The sequence below is a fragment of the Synchytrium microbalum genome (assembly GCF_006535985.1).
Source record: "Synchytrium microbalum strain JEL517 chromosome Unknown SmJEL517_scf0038, whole genome shotgun sequence".
NCBI classification, from domain to species: domain Eukaryota; kingdom Fungi; phylum Chytridiomycota; class Chytridiomycetes; order Synchytriales; family Synchytriaceae; genus Synchytrium; species Synchytrium microbalum.
Genome location: NW_022158387.1, coordinates 148132 through 160469, shown reverse-complemented (window position 1 = coordinate 160469; position 12338 = coordinate 148132). Strand labels below are relative to the sequence as shown.

Genomic DNA, 12338 nt, shown 5'->3' with positions numbered 1-12338 from the left:
GGGCAGATCAATAACACCAGTAGCACACTTGATCAAGGCCATAGTCATAAAGCCTCCTTGCAGAGGTTCCCTGGCAATGCGTTCCTTGAGCTTGAAGGCGTCTTGAAAGATAGTGGATAACCCTGGAAATGATGGGAAAATAAGCTTCACATTTTCGTACGGTGTGCGTGCGAGTTTCAACCCTGGCCTACACTACCCTTGGGAAACTTTTTAGAGTTCATGTACGCCAGTACACCGTCCTAAATACACAAATGTCAGACGACTTTGGAATTGGAAGTCAATTTGAATTCATTATTCTGTGCTTACATTACTGGTAAATCCTTGATACAAGACGTATGGAAAGTCTTTCCTGCCTGTCTTGAACAAACCAGCCCACAGACAATCAGGAGCAACCAAAGTGATAATTTCCTGTTACCATATCAAGATTGAGTTTGATTTCAACATAAATAAGAGTGCGAATCTTGCCCGACTTGATATGACTTGTTGTCCAATGAGGTCAATCTAGTTAGTGCAACCAATTTTGGTCAGAAAGATAAGGGGGAAATCAGAGCACACCCTTCAAAACTCACCCAGTCAATAGGCATGCTGCATTAGCTGCTGATACCATTATGATTGCTTGTGTTGTTGAAATTTCCTTTACGCGTCAAGTGCGATGTGTGCTACAGGGTGTTTTGAGGGTTACGCCTCCAAGCACGGTTTTACGCCTCCAGCCAGAAAAGCATACCCAGGAGGCAAACAGTCAAAGCACTTCATGTGCGACATTTTATTGTGACTAAACTTCCATCGTACACAAAAACAAATGAGATAACAACTTCCGAGTAGAATCTCGGAAATCAAACAGATCACAACTCCAATACCCAACAAAGCAATACAATCATGCCTACGGTTGAAGGAAAGATTGCTGGAATTGCTATTCGTCATACTCTCCTTTGGTTAACGTCACCACTTCACTGGGGAGCTGGTTTTGCGATTAATTCCATTTTTGATGCCAATGACCTTGCCGATATTGCTGACATGACTTCCGGAATGAACGTTTCTTCAGGTGGAATACAAACTCGAGTTCTGATTTTGAGTCTATCACCGCATCACTAACCAAATGTCATGTTTCTAACAGGTGGCTCTGGTTCTGCTACAGTTCGTAAGCAAGTGAAAAACTGTGCTGCACTTTTCGATTGAATCTCGCCGCTCACACAACTCCAAACATTCAATTTAGACTTTGGTTCTTCTAGTGGGCCTGATATTAGTAACCCCTGGCCAGGAGTTGGGAAAGTCGGACTTCACCCCATCGGAAAACCATATGATGCTTAAAGCAAACTTGTAAGACTTATTCTTGATCTTCCTCTCTGTCTCGTGATTAGAATGTATCTCTGTCCATCCATAGATCCTCTGATGACTCAGAAACACACCACTCGAGAGTACTAGTTGTTGTAGTAGTGTCATTTTGTAGTGCTTTCAAATCTAAAACAACATTTTGGCCCCGAAAAACGAAGTTGTTGCTCACTAAACTCGTGAATTTAAAGTTTTCATTGTCGCATGTGCTCCGGTCCTTCGTCATTACGCGTTTGCGTCATTTTTTACGCCTCCGTCATAAAAGAGGTTGTTTAGAGGCTGATACAAACAATTCTCTTCAAGGCAATCGTGAAAGTCGTTGAACTAGGTTCACCAACCGCTCTAGTATTCCTCACAAGGTCGATAAGGTCAACAGCTGTACGCTGCACCTACTAGACTATATATACGAAACCAAAACATGGGGCAATGCACTTTGTCAAAGTTTGAGGCTATCCCTCAGAGCAAGTTTGATGGTATTGTGTCCAAAGTAAGTGAATCGTTTTAAATGATGTCCATGTTGAAGAAGCCTTCTTCTGAAGAATTTCTTTATCGCTCTTCTACCTATTCAAATTTCTCAACAACATTAGGTTATTCTTGAAACGCCTCCAAATGGAAGCACAAAGAGACCAGAGCTTCGGACTTTTGCTGCTGAATTGAGTGACCTAAATCATTCCGCGTCAGGTGTTGAGATGTCGACTAGCAGATTGTCGCTAGTGTTGGATTTCATTTCGACTGGATTAGTTGTCACATCCACTGTTACATCTGTACGTTTTTCCAGACAATCAATATTTCAAAGGTCCGTATATCTCAAATGACTGCTTCTAATACTAGGTTGCGTTCCCACTGGTTACTCCTATTGTGGACGGCCTGAAAAAGGCGGTGGACGTAAGTATAAAGTGCTTATGCATCGTTGTTTGGCAACCCCACTTTACGAAGCTCTGATAGCACTCTCTCGGCTGCCTTCATAGATAATACGCCAGCGAGGGCAAATGGATGAGTATGTTGACCGTCTTACTGGAGAGATTTACTTCATTTGGACTTTGGTCAAGACCAAACAGGCAGAAGGAGAAGCCCCGTCTTTGGAAACTCCCGCTATTCAGGCTCTCGTTAACGAACTGCTCCAGTTGACAAGAGACGGTGTTGATTTGATCAAGTACTATGACGGATTGTCTGTTGTTTGGGGTATGTGCTTGTCAACAACGACTTTTTCTGCTTTAGCCTCTATTGGCTATTTACAATTTCCGCACTTCCGCGTAGGACGGCCGCTATCTACTCTTACCAATACACTTCAAGACAAACTCGACAATTACAGTGGAAGAGCGACAACTGTACGAACGCAATTCCGTGTCTTGCTTGTCGCCGAGAGCCATGGTATGAACATGCAAATGCAAAGGAATGTAAATGTCATATATGATCTAATGACTAGTGGTATGCATCATTGTGTGCCTATCTTCTTTTTCGCATCACGATACTAATCATGTCAAACCATATAGGTCCGTCTACCGATATTGATCACGACGGCCTATCAAGACTGTGGCAAAAGCATTTCTTGTTTGACGGCTCTCCCCCCTTGGAAAGCTTCGTCACTGTGCTTCAGGAGCATCCAGAGGCCTTGAATGATGAGCATTCGGCGCCATTGAGCATCATGTCTGACGAAGAAACAGACCGCGTGTTTAAGCAGACGATTGGCATGTACTCGGGATACTTCAAAGAGGCACTTGGAGGCATGGTTCGGGACAGTATATCGTCGAACTTTCTCAACAAGTTCAAGCAAGCTTGTCCAAGCTATTTTAGGTAAAACGGATTGCATTAGGGCAGGAATTTGATTGTCTCCCTAACTTCTCTTAATTCCTATAGCATGAAGCAGTGGATGGCCTTCCAAGGATACCATCGACTAGTACTACATCAAGTCATGTTGAGAATGGTATTCTATACATCATCTGGACTGGACCAGCAAAAAGAAACCATTATCGAAGGCATTCAGTCCCGTTATGATCACTCGACTCATGCTGAAGAGAGAGTTTTATGGGAGCGAATTCTTCGATTCACAAATAGTTTGCTACGTGATGCAAGGTCTCCAATCTTCTTTATGTGTGAATTCAGAGGGATTTCCCTGCCGGCACAGGAGCATGGACTACCGTCGCAAGAAGAAAATATGTTATTCTTTCAGGTGTGTGATTCGTAATTGCGTTTCCAAGCTTTTTTAGCACTGACTTCTTTTTTGCTGACGCAGTATGCATCAGAGTTCATATACAAAAGATCCCAAGTACTTGACCAGACCTTCCAACTATCGCAACATCCATATATTCCACGTCCACGGATTTGGACTAATTTGGATCGAGTTAAGGAAGGAAGTCTGTACGATGTCACTGCAATGAATTCCTGTGATTTGTGTGATTTGTACTGTCCGGAATATCGATGCAAAAAGTGTGTGGAGAATGCCAGAGGAGTGATCTTTTTCAATGTCAATACCGCCGAGTTTTGTGCACAGTGTAAATCCGAGCTCTTAGATGATGGTCGCACCATCAACAACCAAGTGGATGATGTTACTGCCGGTGAGCGATTGGAAACTTGATTTCACTGTAGACATGAACTAAATATCTTCAATGAGAAGAAGGAGACACATCTGGTGCTGAGACTAGCAAAGGAAAAGAACCAGCATCTGAGCTAGTGGAGCAGTCGGCATATAAAAAGAGTGTGGCCGAAAGACGAGCTGAAAGTCTTCGCATGCATATGAAATCGACAGAAGGGTCCCATTACGAGTACTTGGCACCTGATATTCGAAATATCCATTGGAATCCTGACGAGCAGAATCGACCTCAAGAGACCAAGGATGGCGAAGAATGGGTACTGTTGACTGCTGTGGTTGACTTGTACTTGACGCTCCCGCTCTTGTGCAATATCTACTTTGGTGAGTACATCCAGTTCCATTCGCACATTATAAGGGCCAATCATACAAAACACTTGTCTCACTAAGCACTGACATTATAGCAACCACTAACTTCAACATGTCCGGTAACGCCAACACTTGCATTGAGAAAGAAACGCTAAAGTCACTATGTAAATTGGTGGATGCTGTAGAATACAGGTTGTTGCTCTCTGTCAGGGATCTCGTGCAAAAGTTCTGGCAGATCGCACAGGCGTGGGAAGGGTTGAGTCGTGGTGATGTTACTAAAAAGATGGATACGTTGCTTGGAGGAATGTTTGCGGACTGGTATGCAGCTGCGGATGCGGGAGATACCCGGTTTGCAAATCCAAGGCTTCGACAACGTAGTCGTTGGGTTTATGGATAGTTTACGTAGAGGATGTGGTTTGTGGAGGTTCCTCGCTCGTTGTGAAGTGTTAATTGTACGTGGATTGGCATGGAGGCTTTCTATCATGTAGTAATAGGTTTTGAATCATAATAATATCCTCTTTTACATTATCTCTGTACAGCATGATGGGCGCATATATCACAGTATACAGACCTGATGATGCAAATGCTAGCTTTATAAATATCCAATATGTACAAACGCACAGATGTAACTACATCAGAAGAAGCCAGAAGACGGTGGCCCACTACTTATAGGCGAACCATTCTTCGGGCTTATACTGGAGCTGGGAAACATAGGAACTCCTAAATTAGACGTTCGCCTTGACGACATGTTGGATCCAAGCCTGATTCGAGAAGCTGAGGCCCGTCTCCATAATATGTCGGGCATTGAAGGAGGAAGACCGGTTGACGTTGAAGACATGGATGTGCGGGATGATCGTAGGGCTTCTTCGTCTTCCTCGGCCTGTTCATAAGAGCATTGTGTGTGTTAGCAACACGATTCATCGGTCAGGATACAAAGTTCCCGGGATCTGCTGAGCGTCCGTGCGTTGAACTCTTGCAGCCTTACCATAGTTCGTTGCTGATCAAGAAACCAGAGTGGTTGATTCTGAGGTATTGTAACCAAATCCAGATCAAAGAGCTCTATGAACTGCTCATTCACGTATCGTGCCTTGTTTCCGGCAAAGCTTCGGTACTACAAGCAAACAAACAATGTCAAGGAGGATAATAATATGCACAAAGCTACGTGATGGCATACCTCCACAACGATAGAGTTGAAATTCCAGCGTTGTAACTTCCTCAGACAGCCAACAAAGATACCAGTCTCGTGTATCCCAGAACTAGATAGCAAAATTGTGTGTGAGCATCCTTGCAACATTCCAACAACAGACACACTGACGCCATAGAGTGCAGCAATAACGTCCAAATGAGCCTCAATCCAGCGCCATCTTACGTGCACATGACCAAAACAGGGTAGTTTGCCTTGTCGAGTATAAGTTCCAACCCGTCCTTGATGAGTTCTTCACTGACAGGTCTCCAGCCCAAGGACCTGCTGTTCGGATGCGATCCCAGATGCACGAATTTAGTTCCACAGTCTTCAAAGAATCCCAATAAGCTTCGAGATGGAGGGTCTGTCGATAGGACCAAACACGTTTTCAGTCCCAGTGGTTTTATAAAGCTGAATGACGAAGAGTTGAACATGTTGGATCTAAAGAGGCCACGTTCTACTATCCCGAATGAGTCTGGTGGTGTTAGTACACTCATTGTTGGGAAATTCTTATAAGGTCTTGATGTTTGCTCGGTTTTTGGTAGTTTTGGAAGTGGTAGACGCCAGAGCGAGGAACTTGGAGAGCTTTGGGAAGAGGCTGACGAATTTTAACTAGGAACCATAAGTTGAAACGTGACGCAGAACGAGCTACCGTGTCAAAGTGTCAAAGAATCGAAAAGTTCAAAAGTTGATGATTGGAGACGATCAGCGGCAGTTCGACGTGTTTCTTCCAGTGTATCCGGTGCATCCAGTTGATTTCTAAGTACTGATCGACTCCCTCTGCTAAACAGACTGAAGCGACCGGTGCACTGTCAACACCGTCAACGAACAAATCACTGACAAAAATGTCCAAGGGCAAGAGTCCCGCAGCTGAAGAAGCTCCTGCAGCGAAGCAGCCTGAGCCAGTCCTCACAATAGAAGACCTAGCTGCTATTCTCGCTTCAGACAATGTGGAAATCTTGCATTTGGGACTGGCAAGATTCACAAAAAGTTGTATTCGAGTAGCTGAGAAACGCGTCGATGCCACGGTATCCGCTGAGGGAGATCTGCTTAGAGCTTACCTGAAAGTATCTCCAGATGCTACGGACGTGTTTCGCATTTGGGAATGGCAACAAACTGCAAGTGACTTTTGCGACATTCAAGCAAAAAAAACGGTGATATGAAATTGTTACTGACTTTTTCATCATTGATCCAACCTTTAGCATCAAATTTCTAAATTGGAAACATACATTCCGACTCTACTGTCGTATCTGATCCCAGCTGCTCGAATGGTTACTGAGTCAAAATCATCGTCACTGACAATCGCTCGAACTGTGGCTCAAGAATGCATGAAAGTTGTACAAAGAGGACTTGCATCCGGAAAACATACTATTGAGCAAGCTATGCTGAAGCTACTGGTGTCTGTGATATCACTTGGTGGTGGTATGGCTAGAGATATCGTGACAAACTTCAACTTTACCATGAAGGTACTCATGATGGATATACAGCAAAAAGTCCGTTTTTAGCCTTCTGACTCGTTTCTTTCTTAAGACGCTTCCGAAACTCCTGGACGTTCGAAAGTCAAGTGATCAGGATAATCAGAAGAAAGCTCGCGTTGAAGGTAGGCGCAACAAAAAAAAACGCGTAGGCTTGAATCGTATTGAGTAATACCCTTTTCATCTTAGACGTACGATCTCTGTATATAAGGTTCCTGCTTTCGTTCTTGGAGCATGGTGATGCAACTGCTAAAAAGTCCATTTTGGAAATCAAAGACTTGGTCTCGTCCATCTTCAGAGGAATGACATCAGACTCGTATGAGGTAAGATCATCTGCCATTTGATCCTGTTAAACTTTCTCTTTTTTGCTCCCATTTTCAACTCTAAAGTATATCCTGCTCTTCTTAGACAATCAGCTACGTGTTGACAGTATTGCGACGTGATTTGGTGGATGCATCGGATGTCCCAAAGTACATGAACATGGGGTTCTTTAACAACTTTGTGCTTGAACAGGTAATGAGCATTACATTGAATTTCCCAGGATACAAACTGACAATGCAACGTTGTTTAGCTCTCAAGACTGTATACACGAAAAGAAGCCGTCGCAGACCAAACAGCCACCATCTCCGATCTCGTAAATACATTCCTACAGCATCTATGTACTCAACCTGGTATTGGTATATGTCATGAAACAAATGGATGGTACCCAGTGCAAGCGGAGCCGGGATCGACAAAGAATTCAGGTGGCATTCAGAACAAGACGTTGTCGCGCTTTTTGAATATGCTGAAACCTGCAGAAGATGCTCAACAAGCTCAATTGCTGCTGGATATAATGCAGGCGTGTCCAGAGCTTGTATCAGAGTAAGCCTTTATGGATGAAGTGAACATGTGTTGCCATCGAAAAATCTTAATTGTGCCGCCAAAAACCGTGATGCTGACAGCATCATTGATTTATTGTAGATTTTGGAGCTCGCCATCTACAGCATCTTTCGACCCACGACCATCGTCCAAATGGTTGGCCATCATGTCACTAGCTACTCGCATAATATCACTCCCCATTCCTCGATTCGATACGTCGATACCACCACCTGTACAAACCACATGTGATAACATCCTGCCACTGCCACTAACTAGACTGTTTATATCACGAGGCATACAGCATCCTGTATGTCTAGTCAAGTACACGACTGCATCAGTGCTAGCTTTATCCCTTCAAAAGCTGGGTGTCCTTCAAGACATGGCACAAAAGTGTGCATCTCTAGCAGGAACAACTAGTGCAGCATGGCATGAATGGGGTACGAACGTCACTGATGAAGTGAGACGGCGCGTACCTGACTTCCAAGCTGTAATTGCGATGCATCATCAGGCTTTGTCTGATACATCATCAGTCAAGGTGGAGGCTCTTGGAGATGTGTCTATAGACGCGGAAGAAGAAGCTTCGAAACTATTGTTGGGAGTATCACTCAAACTATTTAGAGGATATGGTCGTCAATTCCCATCTAGTGTCGCCGAATCGAGATTTGATTATGGGAAGCTAGTACCAGTTGATATGACTGCTCTGCCAGTTGATCTAGCTCAGCATGTTGTTGGGTTGTTGAGTGATTTGCATGCATCATTCAAATGGTGGAATCGACAGACATCAACACCAGCTGCAGACGGATGCTCTCATTTAGGAACATTCTTGAATCTGTTTATATCCAAAACCACGTTAAAACGAGAGACACGTAGACTAATCGGTAATCTCTTAATGTCATCCTTCTTATTCCAAAACCATCCCACCCAAGTATCGATATTACTGTCATGTCTTGATGAAGCACCGAAAGAGCAGCAATCTCATCTCGTCAAGTTCCTGGACTCGGCATTGTGTCTCGGTATGAAGAACATGTACCAAGTAGCTGAATTGTTTCAAAGCACGATTCAGGCTGCTGAAGCTGGCATGTCAGAAACCAGCTTAAGATTATCAGGTGCGAAAGGACGACAAGCGCAGGAGTACCCTTTATCACCAGGTCTTGTTTGCCTAGCTGATAGTGCTACCGCAACAACTGAAATCAGTGATTTCATGGTCTTGTTTATGATCCGTGTCTTTTGGGCTACGCAAACGTGTACTGATTATATCACGCAGGTCGTCGATCTCGTCAAGTCAGATACTATTAAGAGCCGGCTAGTCGAAACTCTTGGATTATACTCTGAAAATAGTATGCAGGTTGATCAAGTCGATAAAGCTGAATCGAAACCACGTAAGAAGAAGGCAAAACTCGTACATGCTACTGAAGATGACGATGTATGGCGTACAATGCTTGCCATTCTTCAAAACCCAACCACGAGTGTCATTCCAACGGCATTATATACCAAACTACCATTATCATTCTTGCTCCATCATATATTGTCGACTCGAAATGTAATACCGAATTTCCAGGCTCGAGTCACTGGTAATGTGATTGTGTCGCTAGTCAATCAGACGCTTCTTGAATTGTCAAGAAAGCAGGATGTAGTAACTGTGCTTGATCAGCTGGTAGAATTAGCTGCTGGAAATCAAGTAGTGTGTGATATGATATTGAAACATGCTATTGTTCAAAATATATATCTCACCGAAGGTGTCAACTGTGAAGGTATGGAGCCATATCGGAGAGCTTTTTTTCCCTGGTTTAGCCCTTAAATCGAATATGCTTTCATCTAGGGCTGACAATGATAATCAACAAGCTGCTACCTTCAGCCAAAGCCCACATTGACGCTTACAGAGAAAGGCTTGTCTCAGTGCTTCCAGCAGCGCTAACAAGCAATGCTCCATCGGATCTAGTGTTTCCATCTTTTTTGGCTCTGAAAGCTCATCTATCACCATCAATAATTACACCCATCTTGACTAAAGTAAAGCTAGAAGTAACTCCCGATTCTAGTATAATCAAGCTAGTAGCATCAGCTATCTCGTTTCGTCTCCTACCACCGACACGAGATCTACTACAACAAGTCATATCGCGTATTGGCCAAGATGATGACATGGCTTCCACGATTGTAGGATTACTAGAAGAATGTCTAGTCTCATCCAAGGATCTAGTTATGGACGTAACTAAGGCCCTGAGTAGTGATTCAATCCGTCATATATTCGCAATGAACAATGCTAGTCTCAAAGTAGTGATGGCGATTATTGAATCCCAGAACACAAGTACCATCAAAGCTATAATTGAAGAATGTGCTGCAACGCATTCGCTTGTATATCTTGCTTTACTGATGTGTGCTGTTGACACTGATGGATGGAAGCCAACCATTGATTCGGAAATGAAACAGCTAGTAAAAAGATTTGACAAAACAAGCCGTAAATCACGGAAACGGGAATTGTTGAATCGGATTCAAGGAAATGAAGGGTATGAAGAAGGAAGTGCTGATATTAGCGTACTGGAGTTCGTCACTAGAGTCTTTGCAGACAAGTACGATATCAAGTCAGTACCAGACCGTAGTCGAGCATCACCCCAAGATGCATTGCTATGGTTGAACACGTACTGGAGTATATTGAAACGGACGTGTACCATGGATGTCCTTGGTCAAATCGCTATTGATACGATCAACAGTGTCGCATCACTCGCATCGCAACAAATGGACACAGTTTGTGTTGGTCTTGCAGACAGCCTAAACAGTCACGTAAAGCTTGACTTGTCACAAGTAGATATCGAAGTATGGCTGGAAAAAGCCTTGTCAAACCCCTCTAGTGGTCTGATCACACTCATCACATCCTTGATTCCTCGTATAAAGATAACTCTCCTCCCGATAATCATGACGAATATTGTGAAGCCCGATATTCTAGCTTCCCCTAATAGCCGTTTTCGAATCGCCACACTGAAACTCATATTCTCTATAATCCAACTAGTCCCTCACCAGCACTGCAAAATCGTGCACATACCGGTACTACTAAATGCATATAAAGCCACAACCGAAACAGGAGATCTAGTAATTCGAGATATATTCGAATTGTATGAATCGAATGACATATCATTGACTTCTCATCTTTTGCAATGGGGCTCTGGAGGATTCTGGGCTGGGGGGATTGATGTTGCGTTAATGGACAGGACTATTCGAGGATTTGATGTGAATGGAAACAATGAGAGTACGGATGCATATGATGCCATGTTTATAGTCAGTGCTTTGGCGGCAGAGGTGCAAGAAGGAGGATGTGCTATACGACGGGCTGTTGAGTCTGGAGCTGTTGGATTGGCAGTGATGACATTAGCTAGTACAGACTTGTCTGTTCGAAAGATTGGTGGTTTTGTGTTGTCGATTGTCAGAGCTTCCTTAGAGGTAATTGTTGGTCATCTGGGCCGTCTTGTTTTTCGCAGTGCAAAATCTCAACCTTTTTCCTGCCACACTTTAGCTATCAATATTCAAAGAACGTAATCAAATCAAACTCATTCTTGATGGACTGAAGAATGCCATTCCAGATACATCATATCGAGTACCTACCGTTTCAGCACTCTTTGTCGCCTTGTCTCTTCCCTTGATGCTGAAGCCAGAAAGCAGCTTGTTTCCATTGATTAACAGATATTGGCTGCAGCGTGCTGTTGTTGATTTAGAGGTCAGTGTGACAACTACATAATGTTCGAGTATTAGACGATTTTTTTCCGCCCGAAGTCTTACCGACATGTGAAAACGTTACTAGGATGTACCAATGTATTACGAACTCTTCTTTTCTGGATCGGATGATTGTCGTAGAGAACGGTCTTGGATGCTACGAGTGCTTGTGAATGGTTTGAAAACAGAACAGGTGAAAGCATCGAGATTGCCGCGCATTATACCTCTTGGGTCTGTATCCTAACCAAAAAATACGATTAAAGGATTATCGTGTGTACAAGAGACGCCACGTATTCGAAAACTTGATGTCATTCTTTTCATCGACATTCTGTGATGCCAATTCTCAGAAGCTGATACTAGAGGTCAGTACTTTTAATCCTTCTGATAAAATAAGCAGGTCTCACCTATCTTATTTTGTCACTACCACATAGTTCATGATCACCACAACATCCATACCAACAATCATTAAAGACCTAATCTACAAATCGGGGCTGATTTCATTTATGCACTCATTAGTCATGATGCCCCAACAGCTAGTGCAAAGTTCGTCTTTAGCACAAGGAAGCTTGATTCCAGTATTGGTGTCTCGAGTCACTGAATGTTTGAAAGAAGAGGAAGATGGGGGGTTGAGGCTCTTGTTGAGTCCAACTATCTTGGCTCTTCGGAACGTATCGCAAAGAGAATTGTAATTGTTTCCAAATGTATCAAAACGCACTTGCATTGACGAATAGATTAATCATTGACATTCGGCTGCTCATTAGCTTAAACATCAACCTCGCGAACGCTTATGCCAATCGTATGAACGTGTTGTCGTAGTGCTGACATTTGAATGGTCCATCCAACGCCTTCCAAACAACCGAGCGTCATTATCGCCGGATTGGTCGCCCTGACGGAGACC

At 43.5% G+C, this 12338-nt stretch overlaps 2 protein-coding genes across 2 annotated transcripts; one reads left to right on the top strand and one right to left on the bottom strand.

Moving 5' to 3' along the window:
• Nucleotides 1–4859: 4859 nt before the first annotated feature.
• On the bottom strand, nt 4860–5905 carry SmJEL517_g04919 (uncharacterized protein; the record flags this gene model as incomplete). The annotated part of the gene is made up of 4 exons (XM_031170847.1): nt 4860–5105; nt 5211–5336; nt 5400–5481; nt 5595–5905. 4 exons carry the CDS (start codon nt 5903–5905, stop codon nt 4860–4862), a joined length of 765 nt encoding a protein of 254 aa, XP_031023189.1.
• Nucleotides 5906–6253: 348 nt separating this feature from the next.
• On the top strand, nt 6254–12129 carry SmJEL517_g04918 (uncharacterized protein; the record flags this gene model as incomplete). The annotated part of the gene is made up of 12 exons (XM_031170846.1): nt 6254–6475; nt 6611–6874; nt 6939–7008; nt 7073–7206; nt 7292–7396; nt 7455–7744; nt 7844–9492; nt 9561–11170; nt 11244–11444; nt 11529–11633; nt 11704–11802; nt 11872–12129. The coding sequence occupies 12 exons, from the start codon at nt 6254–6256 to the stop codon at nt 12127–12129; spliced, it is 5007 nt and encodes a 1668-aa protein (XP_031023190.1).
• Nucleotides 12130–12338: the final 209 nt, after the last annotated feature.